The 20,834-nt window shown below is 42.4% G+C and overlaps 2 protein-coding genes across 6 annotated transcripts in view; both read right to left on the minus strand.

Moving 5' to 3' along the window:
• Positions 1–1,507: 1,507 nt before the first annotated feature.
• RBM22 (RNA binding motif protein 22) lies at positions 1,508–11,525 on the minus strand. Of its 2 annotated transcripts, none has more exons than XM_036090631.2 (11): positions 11,367–11,525; positions 10,866–10,919; positions 9,887–9,916; positions 9,130–9,262; positions 7,728–7,828; positions 7,454–7,626; positions 6,213–6,413; positions 4,853–5,017; positions 4,011–4,099; positions 3,676–3,807; positions 1,508–2,396 (listed from the first exon to the last, which is right to left on the minus strand). In XM_036090631.2, the coding sequence occupies exons 1-11, from the start codon at positions 11,418–11,420 to the stop codon at positions 2,290–2,292; spliced, it is 1,239 nt and encodes a 412-aa protein (XP_035946524.1). In that variant the 5' UTR covers positions 11,421–11,525; the 3' UTR covers positions 1,508–2,289. The 2 variants fall into 2 exon arrangements, with proteins under 2 accessions (XP_035946524.1, XP_035946523.1); XM_036090630.2 differs by having other exon boundaries at positions 1,508–2,623.
• Positions 11,526–17,890: 6,365 nt separating this feature from the next.
• Positions 17,891–20,834, minus strand: part of DCTN4 (dynactin subunit 4) — a 33,624-nt gene continuing 30,680 nt past the window's right edge. For all 4 annotated transcript variants that reach the window (XM_036090649.2, XM_036090650.2, XM_078066747.1 and 1 more), the window contains one exon: positions 17,891–20,496. In XM_036090649.2, coding sequence (XP_035946542.1) covers positions 20,283–20,496 — 214 coding nt within the window. In that variant the 3' untranslated portion in view covers positions 17,891–20,282. The remainder of the gene's footprint in view (positions 20,497–20,834) is intronic.

Here is a 20,834-nt window from a genome sequence, read left to right on the forward strand (position 1 = left end):
AAGCTGCCTTAGTTCAGCTATCATGATGCTGTACCTTTTGAGCCTTCTCCATGACGGGAGGACCTCAAAATACTACAGGCAGTGACAAGGGTTGGGGGGGAGGCATTATGACAAATAGACAGAGGCTCAGTAATGTGCCCAAGGGCACACAGCTGGGAGGTGCCGAAGTGAGAATCTGAACGCAGTAATCCGGCTCCAGAGTCTGTTTAAACCATTACTCAGTATAAACAAAAATGGGGTTTTTCTTTTTTTGTGATGAGAGTCAGCTACATCTCTGTTACTAGAGTAACACTAGCTGCTCTAACAGATAAATCCCCAGGTCTCAAAAGTTTACTATAACAAAAATTCCTCCCATTATAATGCTCTATCTTCAAAGCAGTGATAGAAAACCCAGGCTCCTTCTGTGTGATTCTGCCATCTTCATCATTCTCCAGTGTATTTAGCCAGACGGCAAAAGAGCTCATAGGATTAAGTGAGATGTTTTTACAGACCTGGTCTGGGAATGGCAAAGGTTACTTTTCACCAAGTGTGCCCCCAGCTGTGTGCCCTAGAGGAAAAGGAAATGGAGGTGGTTAAGTACCTAAGAGTTTTTGTCAAAATCTAATTGCTCTTAATTCTGATTTACTCAAGAAAGATTGAGCATCGATTCTATACTTCAATTTATGCTGGCATATTATGCTTTTCAAAAAATATATATCCATAGCCAGACAGTGCACAAAATTTAGAATCTCCTCCTTCTCAAAAAGGCAAGAATATACAATTGGAGTCATATATTTACATACGTATATATATATATGTACAGATATAAACTTGGCAATTATTAAAACACCATACCTAATCCACATCTTATTCACAAATTGGTTAAAAATCTTTTACATGTTCAAAAGTAGGCCAAAAACTAAAACAAACTCAACCCTACCCAAAATGGTGTCAAAATACTTGGAAGTACCCTCATTGATTCACATTTGGTATTACTAGAAATTAAATCAGATTTTCTAAATCCTTTTAGATTTTTAAAACTTAAAAAAAACTTAATAAAAAACAAAAAAACCCCCTCCATGATGAAGCCTTCTAGAGGAAAAAAAAATTCTCCAGAGAAGCTAAAAATGGGTTTTATATGGGTTATGTCCACCCCATTAGTATATATTTTAGGTAAGTGACACGGAATCGGCTCCTGGAGAAATGGAATTTCAGGTAATTTTTGCTTGTTTCCCTTTAAAATGACTTCTATAAAATATGGCAATGACTTTTTAAAGCTACCACTTATCAACCACCACATGGCAGGTTCTGCACGGAGTGCCCTCTGTGCATTATCTTATTTCAACCTCATACCCTTAAGTACTTACTAAAGCGGCCTGGGCCTTTTTCCCATCATAAAATGGACACAGAGATAAAAATCAGAACAGTCTAAAGCCAAAAATATACTGGTTTCTAACTTCTACCAACCTCAAGGTGAGCTACCAAAGGATAAGGAAAACAAAAATCTAGAAATAAGCCTATGACAACGTTTGGAAAATTGACCCGTTTTAATTTTTTAAAAACAAAAAACACAACACAACATCCAATTATTTTTACCATCTACAATTCAGTTATATCCAAACATTCTAAAACCAAACAGAGTGCCCTGGCCAGAAGCAGGGGCTGAAGACGTGACGCTGAAGACACACGAAGGTGAATGCTAGAGGTGACAGTCCCAGCTAGCTGCAGGTCACAGGTCTTCCAACACGCGCCAGTGCCTTTCGGCTCAGTTTGCTCACGTGTTTTACAGGAAGCTCTTTAAAATAATGTCATCCCAGACACCAGATTTCTTCAATAATAAGCAGCTCCATAACATTTGTGTTTCCATCCAATTGATGGGAATAAAAAGCAATTTTTGTTTTTGTCTTGTTTTGGTAGCACAGAGAGATAAAACTATCCGCCAGATTCCTTTAGTAATAAATGAGGAAAGGAGAGGTAAGAAAAGATCTGGGCTGTGCTGGGTGCTGGTTTCTACTTGTCTCTTTAATGTTGACTTCTGAAGTGTTAAATCACACTCATGCCACTACAATGATTAGTACTAGTAATCTTTTTGCAGATGATAAAAAGGAAAAATACCCAATGGACATAAAAATGGTCAAAAAGATTTTACTGCAGGTCAATTTTTTCCCCCAAAAAAGATACAAAATGAACATACAATTGGGATGGTAACTCCGTTAGACATTCCAATTCACCCAGTTGCTTGTTCGCCACAGAAGTAAGGAGAACAGGCATTAAGTTTGATTAGTAATGTTATAGTAGTAACCAGATGTGTTAATGGCAGCTTATTTGAGGTCCATCAATCCTTGGAATACGTGTAGGGAAGCACGGCTGTCGTTCTCCGACTGCCCACATCTGAACACATTCAGCTACCATGGAAACTACAAAGGAAGGAAAAATATATTTATTCCAAGATTCATGTACTGGGATTTTTAAGCGCCCTTTCTTCTGTAAAGCCCCGGAGTGGTGATAATGTGCTAGGGACTGCTGTGTTTGCCGGCATGAGCGCCCATCCTCTGAGGGTCCTGAGAAGGATAGTGGATTGGTCCTGGAGCCCTCATGAAAGGAGGGGGTGGTCCCATTGGGTGGAACATGTGTGGCCCAAAACCTGCAGATGGGAGAGGACAAATTTGTTAGGCTTGCAGTTTCCTTGACAACCTTTCAAACCTTTGAATCTTTCTAAGGTCAAAACCACCTACACAGAAACCAAGCTAGCTGACAAGGGGCTTCAGAAAATGTCAGTTCACAGACTTGCTCAGGAACGTCTACCTGTAGTACTTCCTTGGTTTTAGAAACCTGTCCCCTCACACCAGGTTAAAAGAAAACTCCACGGGACTCAAGGTATCTGCTAGTATGTCATCTGAACCTTTGGTATCTATCGAACACGCCACTCCTACTGGCCAGGATTTAATCAGGATTTGCGAGGGGAGGAAGAAATCAGGCGGAGGCAAGACCCTGTCACCACCAACATCAATGCTTTATCCTAGAATGGAGGGTGTTCAAAAACCAGGACTTCGTTAAAGAGGATGGGGACTCTGCCACAGGAGAAATGGCCACTTGTGATTTACCTACATTTTTCACATTGTCACTGACAGCTTCTAGAGCAGCACGATACAAAGTGCTGGTCCTGGAACTGTTTATTACTGCCCCCCCACCCCCAAAGATAAAGCCATATGTAACTTGAGCCAAAATTTAACTTAATTACAAGAACAAGCACCCTGTTTAGTTCATCTGACACATTTTTTGTAACAAAACTCTCTTAATGAACTTATATCCTGGCACAAGCTCTATATCTTATAGACAGGTAATGAATGCTTTGTACAGTGACACACATCCACTTTAAGCAATGGCACTCTAGGACATTAGTTAGGATTTAGTTTAGAACAGGGGACAAACTGATGATAGATAACTGTAATCCAGTAACTCCCATTCTGATTATATATATACTCAGATCTTTAGCTCTGGCGACTTTCCTCTCCTTGGCAGGCCAGGAAAAAAAAGAAAGGATCAGGGACCCTAACAAATCAGGTTTACTTGCAGACTTCTATGGGGGAAATTAAAAGGATCTGGACATGATAATGAGGTGTGAAGACAGGACTCTCACAAGGATTTTTCTGGGCTAAGTTAGACCTATCTACTGAGAAGGAGGATGGATGTTACCTGGGGGTGGGGGCGGGGCAATACCAGGGGGTGGTGGCAGTGCAATGTTCACCACAGCTGGAGGACCACTCGGGGGGAGGTTGAAGTAGTTGGCAGAGGCTTCTTCTTCTGCTGCAGGAGGAGGAGGAAGAGCTGGAGAACAGAAAAGAGCCAACAGTTGGAGGGAAGAGAACAGTGCAACACTGCTTCCCCCCCTGTAAGTCCTGGGCTCCTGCTGACAGAAAAGGGCTGCTGCAGGAGCCAGACACCCAGCCACTGAGGAACATTAGGGCAGTGTGAGCATCTGAAGTCAGCCAGCTACCGGGGAGGGGGGGGAGCAGAAAGTCTGCACTCACCTCCTGGCAGTCCTGGAACGGGCTCAAGCTTGATCCCAGAGTCTGTGGTTCCATCCTTCTCTTTTTCTTTTCCTCTGGCTGCTTGGGACCTGGGAGAGACATACACAAACACACAATGTCAGCACTTGGTCCCACCTTCTCTCACATGTCTGCTTCTCATTTTCTTAGTCAAGCAGAGATCCTTCGCTCCTTGCCTCCTCTTCGGCAAACACTCCTTCCCCATAAAGGCCACAGTGCAGAGTGGATAAAAGCAAATGTTTTAAAGCCAGAAAGACCTGGATCCAAAATCTGCTGGAAATGTATGGACGAGAAGAGGCTACCTCTGTGTGTATGGCATGGTGCTGACTTAGCACACCGGAAGCACTTGGTCTGGGGCGCTGCTTTTAGTGATCTCCTTCCTGCTTCTAAGCCGGAAACCTGTCCTCCCTTTGAACCTTCAGGGCATTTCACCTGAGTCTCTCTTGCACAATCATCACTTTCAAAAACTTGAATTAGCTTTTCTTCTCCATTGGACAACCAGCCTCTAGAGGGCAGAATCTAGGTCTAATGCATTTGTAAACTCTCAAATCCACTTTTCATACCCTGGCGTCACAGTTGGCCTATAATAGCTGGTCATAAAAAACACGAACCTTCAAAGGAGTAGATTACTACATCAAAACCCTGAATGAATTTCCAAAGCAGGATCTTCCCAACATCCACAAGATTGAAGTGTTAGAAAATGAAAAATTCTTTTTAACAGTCCTACTGATTTATATCTATTCACCAAAAATATACTAGTCCCCAGATAATGGAACACTTTCTTGAAAATCTCAATAAAAAAATGTTAAGAGTCTAATTCTCACCTTCCCCATTTCACGTTGAGTCTACGGCCATTGACAATCAACTTATTAAAAGACTTCTCTGCAGCCACTTCTGCAGCCTGCCTCGTGGCAAACTGGATGAATGCACACTGCTGTCTTTGCACGACAGTGATCGTCCGAATTTCCCCAAACTGGTAGAAGTGATTTCTGAAGGGATACAGGCAGAGAAACAGGAGAGTTAATGATATACTCCCAGGAGGCTGTGATGGATTATTCACTCTTCCGCTGACTCACGAAGCAGGTGGCCCCATGGTTATCTGTCTAACCACCTGCAGGTAGACCCCCCAATACCCTGCCCTACTGTGGGTGCTACTTACTGAAAGAGAGTAAGAAAAATAATGAGTAAATAAAGGTTTACAAACATCTCAGAGGTTTTTCCCATGGAGGAAAAAGGGGTCCAGCAGGTTCCTTAGGGACCTAAGCCCTACATAAGGGTCTGGCAAACTATAGCCCCCATGGCCCATGAACCAAGAATATTCAAAAAATTTTTTTAAGATTGTGAAACAACGACGACAATGACGACGAAATAAAAGGGAGGAGGAGGAGCACGGAAACGTCTGCCAACTGCAGGGACGGTCTAGCTCTCTCAGACCAGGTTTAATGGAGAAGGTTATGGAAGGCATGTTATATACTTATAGGAAACTCTTCTTCATTTATCTCTTTGCAAGAGGTAATTTCTATCACTATCTATCCAGATGTCTCATCTAGCCAAGCAAAATACAAGCCAAGGATAATACAAATACACCAAATACAAATCTCTTCAAAAGGTCAACAATTTAAACTGTAAGAGCTTTATAATTGCCAAGTTCTCCCTCCTTGATGTAATTAATCATACTTGGATATGTGCCATATTTTAAAAATTCTAATTGGCTATTATAGGTCAAATAGAATCTCACATAGGGGAGCCTGGGTGGCTCAGTCAGTTAAGCGTCCGACTCTTGATTTAGGCTTAGGTTGTGATCTCAGGGTTGTGAGATCGAGCCCCGTGTCAGTGATATGCTGAGCGTGGAGCCTGCTTAAGATTCTCTCTCTCCCTCTCTGCCCCTCATCCCCCTGCTCCCTGTTCACGTGCCCTCTCTCCAAAAAAAAAAAAAAAAAAAAAAAAGAATCTCACGTAATCATTACTATACGCAAGGATCAAGCAAGCACTGTTGATGAACACTACCACTTTGGCTTCGGAAAGGATAATTTTATAGAAATTCTAGTTGGCATGATACTAACTATAGAGTGGCTAAAGAAAAATGTACTTTGTACAGAATTATCATGCTTGCTGTGTTTTTGCTAAAAAAGTATTCCAGGACAGTTAAAAGCAGAAAAAGCTCATAAAATTTTATCTACAAACCTTAGGTCAGTCTCAGTAATGGTATCACCCAGACCACCAACATACAGTGTGGTGATAGTCTTGTCCTCTGGTGGGTCCAGACGAGGCATTGTTGAAGCCCGCTTTAGAAGCTTATCTGCCACAGGGTCATTGATACCATAATATCGGTCTTTAATGTTCTGATCAGCAAGGGGGTCATCTGGATCTGTTGGCTTCTCATGTCTATGGTTCAGGAAAGAACAGCACATAAAGGTGAAACAAAGGAAAAGAATTTACAGGTATCACCCAACAGTAGCTACATACACATACCCGGAAATGCCTTCTGAACTAGAAACCACGGCCATACCAAAACATAATCATCAAGACAGAGCTAATACCAAAGGATTTACTGTATCACACAAAGACTTGCCAGCCTCCTAAAAGCCATTTAAATGGCCGTCTAAGGTAACAGGGTTTTTTTTTTTATCAAGAAATGCTTTTGGCACAATCCACTCCAAAACAAGAAGTAACCAAAACATGGTTCCCCTTCTCTCGGTCAATGGTTCTTAATGTATCTGAGGTCTTGCATGCCACTGAGAGTCTCATTAAAGCTAATGGACCAGCCCCAGAAAAAAGGATAATTTTTTTTTTTTGTGGGTGTGGGGTTAACCAACCCCAAGTCAAGAACTCCTAGTCCAGGGACACCTGGGTGGCGCAGTTTGTTAAGCGTCTGCCTTCGGCTCAGGTCATGATCCCAGGCTCCTGGGATCGAGCCCCGCATTGGGCTCCCGGCTCCGCGGGAAGCCTGCTACTCCCTCTCCCACTCCCCCTGCTTGTGTTCCTGCTCTCGCTATCTCTCTGTCAAATAAATAAGTAAAATCTTAAAAAAAACAAAAAAACAACTCCTAGTCCAGATGCTCGGCAATCTTGACTGAAACATACTCAAACACCCTTTAGAGGCCTGGCCTTCACTGGACTTCAACCATACACTGAGATTCAAGCTAGTTATACCATGACAGTGATGACTTACCTTTAGAGTCAGCATCTGCATATGGCATAACAACTTAGTTTCCCAAGGCCCGGTTATGAGTAAAAGTCCCATTACAAATAAAAACAACAATTTCAACAAGCTCTTCTAAATGTAATAGCCCTAAGACATGACATCTACCATACTAGTCGTATAAACTTGTAGATTTTAAATCAGAAATAGTTTAAACTAGCACCTCCCATTTCTTAAATGACTATCTAAAAGCCGATAATGAAAGTGCCAATTCAGTTCTTGCCTGTATGGACACTCCTCTCCTCTCTTACATTCTCCTTTTACCCAGAAGGAGCAAATGTGGGGTCGATTCCTCTTATAGTAGGGTGTGGTCCGGGCCAGCTTGAGCAACATGTCACTGGTGGAGGTGGCTTTCCCCAACATGCCAACCGGCCGCGTTCCATCAGAGTTAGAGATCTATAGAGGGATGACACGTTCCAAAGATAAATTGTACAGACTGTGTCAAACCACTAGGATTCTACCAAATATAAAACTACATCAAGAAAGTGGCAGCATACTTCTCTCTCCATATTCTGTGTGTAGTACTCTTTGTTGACATCTGACTTTGGCATGTCATCCTTAAAAGACAATCCTGCATCACGAACCTGGATGGGCAGCCCTAGTACAAAGGAAAAGAGGAAAAAAACCTCAAGATATATTTTTAAACAAATCCATACCAAACCTGCACATGGAATACAACATCATTATTCCCTTCTCCAGCTTCCTAGGTATTGGAGGCTTTATTTTTATTCAAAATCTTTATTACCATCAGGCCAAAACTACCACAGAGTATCCTATGAAACTGTCCAAATTCCTGACCTGTCATGAAATTTGAAATCAATGTTTTAGAATATATTTTAGATGAACGACGTTTGGTTACAGTCAAACTTGACCTGTAATTAATAAATAATAGCTTAAATAATAAATAATAGCTTTTACTAGAACAGCATTTATTTAAATAAGTGTAAAAAGTGGGTTTTTTTTTTTTTAAGTATGTATGTATGTATGTATTTATTTGACAGAGAGAGAGAGAGCACACACGCACGCACATGCACAAGCAGGTAGAGGGAGAGGGAGAAGCAGGCTCCCCACCGAGCAGGGAGCCAGATGTGGAGCTCGATCCCAGGACCCCGGGATCATGACCTGAGCCAAAGGCAGACACTTAACTGACTGAGCCACCCAGGTGCCCCAAAAGTGAGTTATTTTTTAAGCCTGTCTTATAGATCCTCTGGATAGTCACAAGCATGTAAGGATCACAGTATTCTAGAACCAGAACACTTCTTTTAACAAATATATAAATAATATTAAACAATATGTGACCAGGACTTCGATTAGCAGCTATCTTTCTGAACTTAACATATATATAAACTTATATTTTCCCTTTTATTGTATAGTAGAAATTCTTGTTTAAAAATTATTTTTCTCATTAACAAAAAGTCACTTTTAGTTAAAAAAAAAAAAAATCACTCTCAAAAGCAGTTACCCTTAAAATAGTAGCAGTTACAGTATACCAGTCCTAAAAACACAGTTGAGACAAAAATCTAAAACATAATTAGCCAATGCTTCTGGTAGGGATTGTGGGAAAGAGCTCTGAATCCTGAAAGAAGCCCAAGGCAAAGCAATTACCTATCATAGGAACGATGCCTTTCCCTCACTTTGGCTATAGGGATGTATATGAGAGAGATTTGGGCTACTTCTGATTAATTCCCAACTTTTCGTTAAGTTCTTCCTGTTACTCAGAAGAGCTCTAGAATGGCCTAGTATGATTCTCCTCTTCTAGGAAAAGTAGAGCACAGTAGGCCCTCCAAAGTGGCGTCAGAACCAGAGATGGGGTGAGAAATGGGAAAGAAAAAGACTGGTTTGTTGTCTAGGGCACGGGCACCTACATGCTTTCAGACCCGTTAGACAGGGTAAACATACCGTACTCCAGGTCCAAGAGGCAGGTCTGACAGACATTCTTCAATTTACTGCAGGTTTGGCACACTTCAGTTTTCTTGAAACGCATGCGGACCCCGGGGCACCAACGAAACACCGTGAATGGTCTGGCACAGATCTGGGAAAACAAAATAAGAGCCACAGAGTGTTCATAGTTCTGATTTGGACAATTAAGGCCAGAAGATTTAATAACAATGGGAGATTGAAAGAAAAGATCCTAGAATCTAGGGTTTAAAAGAGACCTTAGCAATTATGTAGTCTAAATACCATCTGATGTTTCAATCCCATTTATAACACCCTTCCCCAGGAGTTAAAAAATTCACATAGTACAGAAATGAAATATTAAAGAGTCAAAGTCCTCCCCACACTAGAGGTAACCACCACTAATAATATGACCATTAATCTTTTTAAGGGGGCAATGGGGAGTGCCATATACTCCTTTAAGAATCTTATGCCAGCTATGACCTTCCTCCTCTGCTAAAATCCTTATGTGCATTGTCAGACAACACTCAGTATATCTCAGAGGGTTCAAAGCCCATCCACAGACACCAGGTTAAGAACCTTTACATTAAAGGGCTCACTTTCTTACCTCTCACACTAAACAGTTAACAGTCAATGAGTATATAAATGATATATGAAAGTCTGTGTAGCACTGACTTTTATTGGAGAACCTCAAAGCCCAGCAAGTTGAAAAGAAAAGGAAAATAAAATTAAATCATTATTCTTTAACAGACATACTTACTTTACATTCCTTCCCATACTTTTCTTTGGTCTGAAACAGAAAAAATAGAAAAGAGCAAGTTAGAGAAAAACAAAAACTAGATGTCTGCTCCTTCCATAAAGACAACCCAAGAAATGTGTCTGTAGATCCCCAGCATCCTAATAAGGTGGTAGTGATGGATCACTATTGGAGGTGCGAGAGAGGAGATATATTCTAACCAGCTACTATGAGTCATAACCTCTTTAAGAATCTTATGGCTCTAAGTTAGTATGTATCTTTCCATTGCCACAATTCTTAGGCTCATTTCTGGCTCCCAAGTTCTCTCCCTAGGAATTAAAATTCCTAACAGTTTCCACAGTCCTCAAATCACGGAGGACATAGCTCTGGCCAGCCCATTTTACAAAAGTTAGTCAGGGGTAACTACTATAGACCCATCTTGTCAGATACTCTATATAGAGTCAATCAAGATCTCTGAGGTCGATCACAACATAGCCCTATTCTAATTATTAAATGTTAATTACTGATTATTTTACCCTCATTTATAAGGATGGGGTTACCTTACACTAAAGAGACTAGAGGTGCAGTGGCCAAAAGGCATTTGATTAGGAGTCAGGACACTTAATCTAGTCCTGGTTCTCCTCCTACCTTGCTAAGGTTCCTGGAGTCAGCATATCTGAATTTAAATCCAAGCTCCACTCCTTACTTGCCATATTGAAAAGACGTAACTGTCTCTGCCTCTGGTTAACAGACCTAACTGTTAGGTAAATAAATGCTCAACAAATATTAGCTGTTATATTAGGACTCCTACATCGCAGGACTGCTGCTGAGTTCCAAAGACAGAATAAGCATGACAGTCCTTTGCAAATCGTCCTATGCTTTGGGTTAGTAAAGGAGCATCAATACTTTGGCTTGGCTAAGAGAAGCAATTCACGGACAGCGTGCAAATACCACAACAATGACAGAACCTGAATAAACTCCCTTTTCACACGCGATCACTCACCATTCGGATATATGGGTTTTCTCCAAGACACGTCTGGCACAGAATGGGGAAGTCCTGGTGAAAATGGGAAATCTGGTTGAGAGCCAGGCTCCGAAGACCCTGCCATCTCTGCCACACTCTTGGGGACGTGGGGGGGGGGAGGGTAGGCGAGGAGCGAGGGTGGGGGACAGGGTAGGGCAGGAACCCGAGGTCCAGCACGGGCCGGGTCGCGTGAGGGGGCGCTGTCTGCACTTCCGGCAGGTGGCGGGAGAAAAGACCAGCTCGAAGTGAGTGGAGAGGGCAGGGGTGGGAAGCGGGCTGGTCCGGGACCCTGGCTAAGCCCCCTCCCTCCAAGCCCGGAGGAGGAGGGCCGCCCTCCAGCCTCCCGCTCTGGCCGAGCTAGGCCGCAGCCCTGGCTCCTGCCCGGAATTCCCTCGGCCGCTCCACAACCACGGCCCTGCCTGCCCGAAGGAGGCCCGGCTCCGCCGCCTCTCTCTGTCCTCCTCCGGCAGGCATACTCACCGCATCCTCCCAGTTCTGCCTGTTGTACGTGTTGGAACCCAGAGAGGTCGCCATCTTGAGAGCGTCTGGAGGCACCGGTGGCTTCCGAGTTGGTAAAGAGGACCGCCACAATCCCGTCAGACCCCGAGGCTGGCTCCCGGCCCGTTGACGTCTTATTTATGCGTCGTGGGCGCCCTTGGGGGCGGTCCTTGTGCGTCGTGACGTCACCGGGAATTTCTTCGCTTGACAATTGGGAGTGCTAGTGGATTGAAACCTGGTGCTCTCTTCGAGTTGGTCCTTATTTGGGAAGAAAAGCCACAAGTACAGTTGATTTATTTTAAAATGGAGCAAAAAAATAAAGGAACAAGTAAGGAATGAGGGACTGGGATTAAAACAGCGTTTGCTCCCATGGAGCGCTTATTATGCCTAATGGTGGGCGAACGTCTTGCTGTGCCAGTATCTTAATTCTCACAATTTCTCTGTAAGGTTGCCAGCTTTAGCAAACAAAAACGCAGAACGTCTAGTTAATGTTGAAGTTCAGATAAACAACAAACCATATTTTAGTATAAATATGTCCCAAACATATTTATACTAAAAAATGACTCGTTTATCTGAAAGTCGAATTTAGCTGGATGTCCTATATTTTATCTGGTAACCACTACCCTCTAGGCAAGTATGATTGTCCCCTTTTTTTTTATAGACAAGGAAACAAGTTTAGAGAAATTAAGTAACTTCTTGTCGTGTAGCTAAAAATGAAGTCATAAATCCATATTGTTACATGTATCAGTAATTTGTTCCTATTACTGAGAATTCTAATGTACCAGGGGGATTTAAAAAATCCATATTCCCAGTTGATAGACATTTGAGTTGTTCCAGATTTCGTGACTATAAATAAAGCCATTATAACATTCACATACATGTTGTATGGACATACGTTTTCATTTTAAATACAAGAGTGGGATTACTTGATCAAATGGTAAGTATTTATTTTCCCGGATGAGAAAGTTATTGGATTTATCTGAGCTTCTTGAATCTATGGTTTGTTACCTTTTTGAAAAAGATTTTATTTTTTCTTAGTGGCGGGGAGGGGTAGAGGAAGAGAGAATCTTAAGCAAGCTCCATGCCCAGCGCAGAGCTGGACGCAGGGCTCGATCTCACAACCCTGCGATCAAGACCTGAGTTGAAGTCAAGAGTCAGATGCTTAACCAACTGAGCCACCCAGGCACCCCTTTTTTATTTTTTATTTTTAAGTAAACTTTATGCCCAGCTTGGGGCTCGAACCTGGAACCCCAAGATCGAGTCACATGCTCTACTGACTGAACCAGCCAGCTGCCCTTATGGTCTGTTATCTTTTGCAAATTCTTTTTTTTTTTTAGTTTTTAAATTTTTATTTAAGTAATCTCTACACCCTACATGGGGCTCAAACTCACGACCCCAAGATCAAGTCGCATGCTCTTCTGACTGAGCCAGCCAGGTACCCCTGTTTTGCACTCTTAGACATCATTTCTTTAAATATTCTTCTGCCTAATTTCTTCTCCATCTGGGACTCCATAAATTATACATGTCAGTCATTGTTCCATAGATCTTGAATACTGTGTGGTTCCACTCTTTTTCCTCAGCTATGATGAGTCTACTGATGAGACCATAGAGGATATTCATCTCTGATCCTGTGTTTTTTATTTCAATTTGTCTTTTAGTTTCTGCCTCTTATAGTTTCTGCCTCTCTGCTGAAATGTTCATACATATTATCCGTATTTTTTACTAGATTTTTCAACATGTTAATCAGAGTTTAAGTCCCCATCTGATAGTTCCAACATCTGGGGCATATCTGTATATGGTCTTACTTTGCCTATGAAAAATGAGTTGTTTTTTCTTGCTTCTTTGTGTAACTCAAATTTTTTATTGAATGCCAGTCATTGCTATGTAACAGTAGACTGAAGTAGACAAGTATTAATGCTTGGAAATGGGCAGATCTGTTCAGTCAGGCTATTTGTGTGGGATTTGGTCAGTCCAGTCAGAAACTGAGCTGGGTTTGCGTTTTGTGGTTGCTATGGTTGCCTTCAATGCATTACAGATTTTATATCCTCTAGCATTACTTTGTGCTTTAGGATGGGGCTGAAGAACTTTTCTCAAGCGTTCATATTTCATCCTTAGCTTTCAGCTGTCCTGCACACCTGAACCATAGTGGTAAGTCTCTATGGCCTTGCCTATCCCCCAGCAGCTGTTATTTGTTATTAGTTATTAGCTCCTTGCTAGGTTGGTAGTTGGGAATGGGTTGGGGGTTCTTTGTTTCAGTTCAGCCTCAGTCTTCAGTAGGTCCTTTGTGGCCAGGCCTTGGGGATGGATTTTTCTCAACATTCTTACCCCTCCTGTCTGTGGCAGCCAAACCATGACTTGTGTTCATCGCCGGCCTTGTGGGGGAGAGTTTCCTGTCCTTCCCGTAGTGGTAGAACTTTAATGGTATTGATTGGTATGGAATCCTGGGGCTCAGGACTGAGTCTTGTCCCCCACCAAGAGTAGAGGTTTTTTCTTACCAGGTCCCAGCAGCAATGGGTCTTTACCTGTGCCCTGGGGAGACATGATTTTCTGTTGTTCTGAGTGGCTTAGGCCTTTTTTACTCCTTATGAGGGAAGAGCCTGGACAGGAGGCGGCAAGCTCTCCTGCCTTTCCCACAGTAGCAGCAGATCTCTCCTGCATGCCTCCAAACCAAGGAAGCTCTCTGGAGCTCCAGCATCCTCCTCTCCCTGCAGATCTTTCTCATGAATACCTGGTGGAAGTTTTAGAAAGGGCTTGTGAGTGCATGCAAACTCCCTTAGTGTCTTAGCCTCCCAGGGATTTTATACTGTCTTGTTAGCCCAAGTTTGGCCTTTTTAACAGTTCTTTAAGATTTTCACTGATTTTCTCTTACCTGTCATATGATGGTCAACACTTCTTCCTCTCATGCTGTGCGTGAGTCAGTCTACAAGTCTGATCTCTCCTTGGGTCTGTCCCTCCTTGAAATTCAGGCCATTTGGCTGCTTTGCCACATCAGCTCTCTGACAGATACCATAACATTTATGATTTTATCATCTATCCACCTTTTCTTTTTGAGCAGGGAGTGACACTCTTTCCAGATATCTACATCATAGGCAGAAGTGAACTCCTGAGTGACCTCATTTTGAAATACAGTTTAAGAGGAACACTTTTATCACTTCTGTAAATGGAAAATTAGTATCACATGTTTAGATGTAGCCTTAAAAACAAGTACAGTAAAAACGAAACAGTATTTTTTTTTTTAAAGATTTTATTTATTTATTTGAGACAGAGAGAATGAGAGAGAGAGAGAGAGCACATGAGAGGGGTGAGGGTCATAGGGAGAAGCAGGCTCCCTGCCGAGCAGGGAGCCCGATGCGGGACTCGATCCAGGGACTCCAGGATCATGACCTGAGCCGAAGGCAGTCGCTTAACCAACTGAGCCACCCAGGTGCCCGAAACAGTATTTTTTAGTAAGCAGCTACTGTTGTCTGCCAAAGGCTCTGAACTAGATGCCTAGGTTTTAAAAAAAAGAGGAAGTGTTAGATGTTACAAATGTTGAGTATTGATACTTTCTCCTTAACAGAAAGATAGGGCTATAAAGCATGAGGAAACTATTTCCCCTGGCTGATTCCATATTATTTAATACTTAAAGTCATCTTGTGTAGATGCCTCACACTGTGAAATATATTTCAATATATATGTCCCTGATGGCCAGAAAATGAGGATAAACAAAGTTAAGTATTGCCACTGAGCAAGAGACTCAGCTCTGAGTTTTGTCTAGGCTGCTCTTTCAATGGAATAAAGGGGAGACAGGTGACAAAGGGTCCTGAATTTGTCTCTGAAAGAGTCTGCAATCCAGTAACTGGGCTACATGCATACAAAACCCCATAAAGAAAGAGGTAAATGCCCTGGAGAGATACAGTGCTGTGGCTCAAGGTCATGTCTAGATGGAAGTAAGGGAGATGGGAAGGGAGAGCAGGGAAGTAATTCTGGAGGAGGTGCAGAAGGAAGAAGTATTCTAGGTAGAGAAAACACCAGAACAAGAAAGCGCAAGGCAAGTGAGATATTTGGCTTATGACAAAAAAGAGGCTTATGTATATTAAGAAAAAAAAAAAATAGGCACCTGGGTGGCTCAGTTGGTTAAGCATCTGCCTTCGGCTCAGGTCATGATCCCAGAGTCCCAGGATCGAGCCCTGCACTGGGCTCCCTGCTCAGAGGGGAGTCTGCTTCTCCCTCTGCCCCTCACCCCACTTGTGCTCTCTTCTCTCAAATAAATCTTTTTAAAAAGTAAAGCTAAAAGATCAACAGCTACATACATAAGGGAAAGGGTGACATTAACTTATTTAACAAATATCGGGTGCCTACTATCTGTCAGGTATTCTAGCCTCTGCAGATATAGCAACTTAAAAAAGGCAAAATCCCTGCACTGTAAGGCTTATGTTCTAGTGTGATGTGTCAGAAAATAAAGTATATATTATACTGGTGTTTAGTGCTATGGAAAAAAAAGAACACAGCCAAGGAGGATAGGGAATTGCTTAGGGGAGGGCAGGTTTTTTTTTTTTTTAAGATTTTATTTGAGAGAGACACACACAGAGATAGCGAGAAAGAGCACGAGCACGGAGGAGAGGGAGAAGCAGACTCCCGACTCCCACTGAGCAGGGAGGGGACGGCAATTTTAACACCCCTATACAGGGTGGTCAGGGAAAGCCTCACTAAGAAGGAAATATTTGAGCAAAGGCCTGAGTGTGACGACAATGTGCGTTATACAGGTATCTGGGAGGAGTTTTCTAAGCAGATGGAACAGCTAGTGCAAAGGCCCCGAGAAGACGCCTGCCAGGGTAACTAAAGAATAGCAGACTCGTGTAGCTGCGGTGGATGGAGCATGGGGAGGTGATAGATGAATTCAGGGAGGCAGCGGCAGGGGGTGGGTTTCATATCATGTAGGACCTCATTAGTCATTGTAAGGAGTTCGTATTTGGCTTTGCTCTTGAGCAAGCTAAAAAGCCTAAGAGTCTGAAGTGGGAAAATGCCTTATTCATTCTGGCTGCTGTGTTGAACGTTGACTCAAGGGTGGGGTGAGGGCCAGGGTGCTTTCCAGACCAGTTTGGATGCTACTGCAATAATCTTGGGGTCTACAGAGTCTATAGTGATTTGGCCCAGGATAGTAATGGTAGAGAGGGTGTGAAGTGGTCACAGTTTGAAGACAGAGCCGATAGGATTTGCTGACTTACTGCACGGGGCATGTAAAGAGTCAAGGTTGATGCCAAGGTTTTTGTTGTGAGCAACTGAAGGGATACAGTTGTCATTTAGCTAAGGATGAATGCAGGAGAGGCAGATGTGGTGAGAGAAATCCCACTGTGGTTTTAAACTTTCAGAGACTATTCTAGAGTTGATATGTAAATTTATTTGAGAGAGAGTGCACTCGGGGGAAGGGGCAGAGGGGGAAAGAGAGAGAGAGACTCTTAAACAGGCTCATGCTGTGCATGCTCTCACACAGGGCTTGATCTCATGCCCCTGAGATCATGACCTGAGCCGAAATCAAGTCGGTTGTGTAACTGACTGAGCCACCCAGGTGCCCCGGTATGTAAATTTGATAGATGGTCTGAAAACGGTGAGATCACTAAGAGTGAGCAGAGAGAAAAGTGTAAGAAATGAGACCTGGCACACTCCTTATGGAAGAAAAGTTGCCATTAACATAGAAGCAAAACCAGGAGCTTTGTGTTCTGGAAACCAAGTCAAGAAAGGTTTTCAAGAAGGGAGAGATCAGCTGCCAGATGTTACTGAGTGATTAAGCGCATAAGGACTGAGAATCAGCCATGTATTTAAGTGTGGATTGCTGGAGAACTTGACGGGAGCAATTTTGGTGATAAGCTGGAGTGACAGCCTAAGTGGAACAGGTTCAGGTGAGAACAGGAGAGGAACTCAAGGGTTTTGAAGGAGTTTTGCTGTAAAGGGAGTAGAGATATGGGGTGGCAGCTGAAGGAGGGGTGTGAGGTCAGTTTCTAAGCGGAGAGAAATCCTAGCACGCTAATGGAAAGATGCAGGAGGGTGGAGGGAGAGCTGCAGAAGTGATACCCTTGAACAGGTGAGAGGATGCGACCAGCTGCGCTAGGTGGTGGGGCCAGTGCCAGAGAGGAGTGTCAACAGATCATCTACAGGCCCAGGAGGGAAGGAGGAGTGCCAGGAGGAATGGGGGTGTGCGGGGGGCTTACCTGTCAGGCATGGGCCATTTTAGGTATCTGAAAAGGTATCTTTGGGAGCAATGACCCAGGATAAAAGCTGACAGAGACCTAACAACATAACATTTATGTAATGGTTCTGTGAATATGTTTATACAGAGCTCAAGCATCATCTACCTCTATGTTATAGTGAACTAACTTGATAGGAGGTTTCAGCTTAGTTCATTTAAAGAAATGGAAGAGGGAGCACACCCCACTGACTCTCCTACTAAGTCTCTTCACTCCAAGCCAGTCTTCACTCTGAGCCATGCTATTCCATTCAGTCCTCATGAAAGCAAATGAAAGACACACTCAAGCTTTGTCTGCTTTATTTCACTACATTAAGTTAAGCTATAAGGCAAAACAGGAACCTGTAAATTCATAAAGATCAAGGAGAGCCTCTCATTCCCAAAAGGGACCAAAAATGATGTTTCTTCACAAGTATGCGTGACATTTATTTAGCTCATTACACCTATAAGCACTTTGAACAAAAGAAACCTCGGTGGGTTAATCAAACCACAAATACAAATTAACTTAGCTTTATATTTCCAAAACTGTAGTTTCTAGTGCTAATGACATCTCACTCACCTGCAGTGGTGCACACTGCCTATGCATTGACAATCTTGCACCTGATCTAATATAAAAATGCAACAGATAAAATTCCAAAGTCACCACCTGCAGGTGTTGAACCGTTTCTACTAATACACAGAATACTGGATTGCACTGAAATCTTGAGGAAACATTAAAACAATGGCTCTGTTATTTCTTCAAGTTAATTTGGCTTGTGAAGAAAAAAAAATTCTATGATCAAAAGTATTTTTGTGTTTCTGTGTCACATGGGGGTGATGAGACCCATTACTTCAACATTATTACTTTGGGGAACAAATACTAGCTACATGCCGTAAACGCACAATATACAAGTGTGTGTGGCCTGCAAACGTGTAAACACAGGAAGCCATTCTCTCCTTTGACGTTCGGGTCCTCCACTGGCAAATGGGGAGCAATGGCTTCAGAGTAGGCTCTAGCAGGTAGTGAAATAAAAACCGACACTCTGTGGGGTCACAAAAAATTAAACTATTTCTCTAGTCTTTGTCATTACACAACCCCCTGCCACAACTCCTAAGAGGCTAAACCTTACTTATTATTGTCATAATATTAGAGATATGTGTATTTTTTTCTTATACTGCAGCATATATATTACTCTGTGGAGCATTGTTTCATAAAGTCAGCTTGACCTTTCGAGTACAATTTAGTGTCTTTCAAAGGCTTCCTAAAAAAATCTTCCAGAGGGAGCTAATAAGTTACTACGTCCTGTCTGTATTCTAGATTACTACACATCTTAATTTTTTTTAAACTAAAGGCTTGAACTTAAAAACAAAACCAGGATAAACAGGAAATTTCTCTTTTCCCCAAAAATGTGTTGGCTGCTTGCTAACAATACATTTATAGAAAATGTGGTGTAGAAGGTGGTCTACTTGGTCAAGTCTCATTTTAGAAAACGTCACAGAAATTAAGGTTAGCAAGCCAACTCCAGGATACCAAAAGAAAACAGCATGTGTGCTGTCAGGCAAGTATTCTGGGGTACTAGATGAACTTTTTTATGGTTTACATCAAAACGGCCTTATTCGACACACCATATGATAAAAGTCTTAAAACTCAGGAAGGGGAAAGGTTCTTTATGTTAATATCCAGTTTGGGATTCAAGAGATTGTAACTGCTATTTCCCCCTTCAAATCAATGGAAAGAACATCAGTTTGGATCATGCTAAAAATCTGACCTTTAAAATGTTTTCTGCATTCCAGAAGTGAATTTGTCTACCAAGTTTTCTTTGGCCTCTTTCCAGGTGCCAAGTATTTAGAACAACTTATTGAGTTAAAGAGGCAGAGCAGAGGGGAGGGGGAGGGAGTAAGACATAGAAGGGCTACCTACGGATGACAGCGTTAACCCCTGGATATTGTGGCAACATTTAAAATGAATGGAATTCGCCACCCCCTTGACATGACATGTGATTGCTTGCTTCTCCAATTCTTAAAGGAAAAAGTTCCATATTCTAATGAGAAAGAAATTTTAAGAGCACCTGATAAATATGCATCCTGTATTTACTCAGAAGAGGGCAAATGAGAGCGACTTAAGAATCTCACGGGTTTTTCCAAACACCACAAAACTAAAGACAATGTGACAATTCTATTTTTCTGTCCAGTGGAAACCTTGGCAAGATGGGAGCCATGGCGGCAAGTGAAGGGGTATGTTTAGACTGCTAGATTATATAGCTATATGGAACGCAGATAGCAGCCAGTACAGAGACCGACGCTGGATCATTAACAGCAGGTTTGTTATCATTTTGTCTGTGAAACTGTGATCCTTTTTGAGATGAGACTGGGAGATAGTATGGTCAGAGTTTCTCAGGTGGTAAATCTAATGCCACTCCAAAGAACAGCCATCCCCTATCTTGGGAGGGAACTATGCTGTTGTTACTCGACACGTGCAGGGTTCAGTGAGGGAGACAGATTACTGGTATTAACAGAAGTGAGAGCGAGAGAACAGCAGTTAGCCTGTGTTCCTAAGGCCTTGCCACTGCCCCCACCCTCCTAGGAATAGGATTCAGTAGTGCATGGGTACATCGTTACAGACAAGGCTTAATGAAGCAGCAGCTTCCACATTTTAATGTGGGCTCATGGTGTCCTTTGCCCCACCAGTGGCACCTTTAAGGAAGAAGTGGGCCCAAGCTGAGTTCCACATGCTGGGTGAGCCAGATGACTTCTGTGCCCTGGTCACTTTCTTCGATGGGACGGATGGGGGCTGCCAGGTTTTTAAAATCATGCTTCATCTTAAAGCACACGGTCACTTCGCCCTCCTCACGTTGTGGTGTCACTTTGATGAAAATACCCACTTTGTTGGCCTTTCTGAAGGCTATAATGCTATGGAAAAAAATAAGTACAGTATTAGGCAGGTCACAGGTCAGCCAAGCCACTAAGACTTACATTTTATCTGATGACAAGTTAAGACCACCATCTCATTTATTAGCAATAAAGAGTTCTTTGAGCAAAATGTCAATCTATCTTTTTAGTATTACAAAAGTAAAATACAGTCCTAAAAAATTCAAATGGGAAGAAATAAGTCTTCCCTTATTTTCCCCTTCAGCACACAGAAAAACTACAAACACTTTGTTTCTTAACCTACCAGATATTTTTCTATGAGTTTACACCTTTCTGCTTTTTTAACCAACACAAAAGGGACACACTATTTATTCTATTAA

The sequence above is a fragment of the Halichoerus grypus genome, chromosome 2, assembly GCF_964656455.1.
Source record: "Halichoerus grypus chromosome 2, mHalGry1.hap1.1, whole genome shotgun sequence".
NCBI lineage: Eukaryota > Metazoa > Chordata > Mammalia > Carnivora > Phocidae > Halichoerus > Halichoerus grypus.

Excerpts from the sequence above, each read along its gene's own strand:
- RBM22 (XM_036090630.2), bottom strand. The coding sequence starts at position 11,420 with ATGGCGACCTCTCTGGGTTCCAACACGTACAACAGGCAGAACTGGGAG. Across the intron at positions 9,917-10,865 it reads AAAACCCATATATCCGAATG|ACCAAAGAAAAGTATGGGAA; the intron begins GTGAGTGATCGC and ends TTTCTGTTTCAG. Across the intron at positions 7,829-9,129 it reads CCTCTTGGACCTGGAGTACG|GGCTGCCCATCCAGGTTCGT; the intron begins GTATGTTTACCC and ends CCTTTGTACTAG.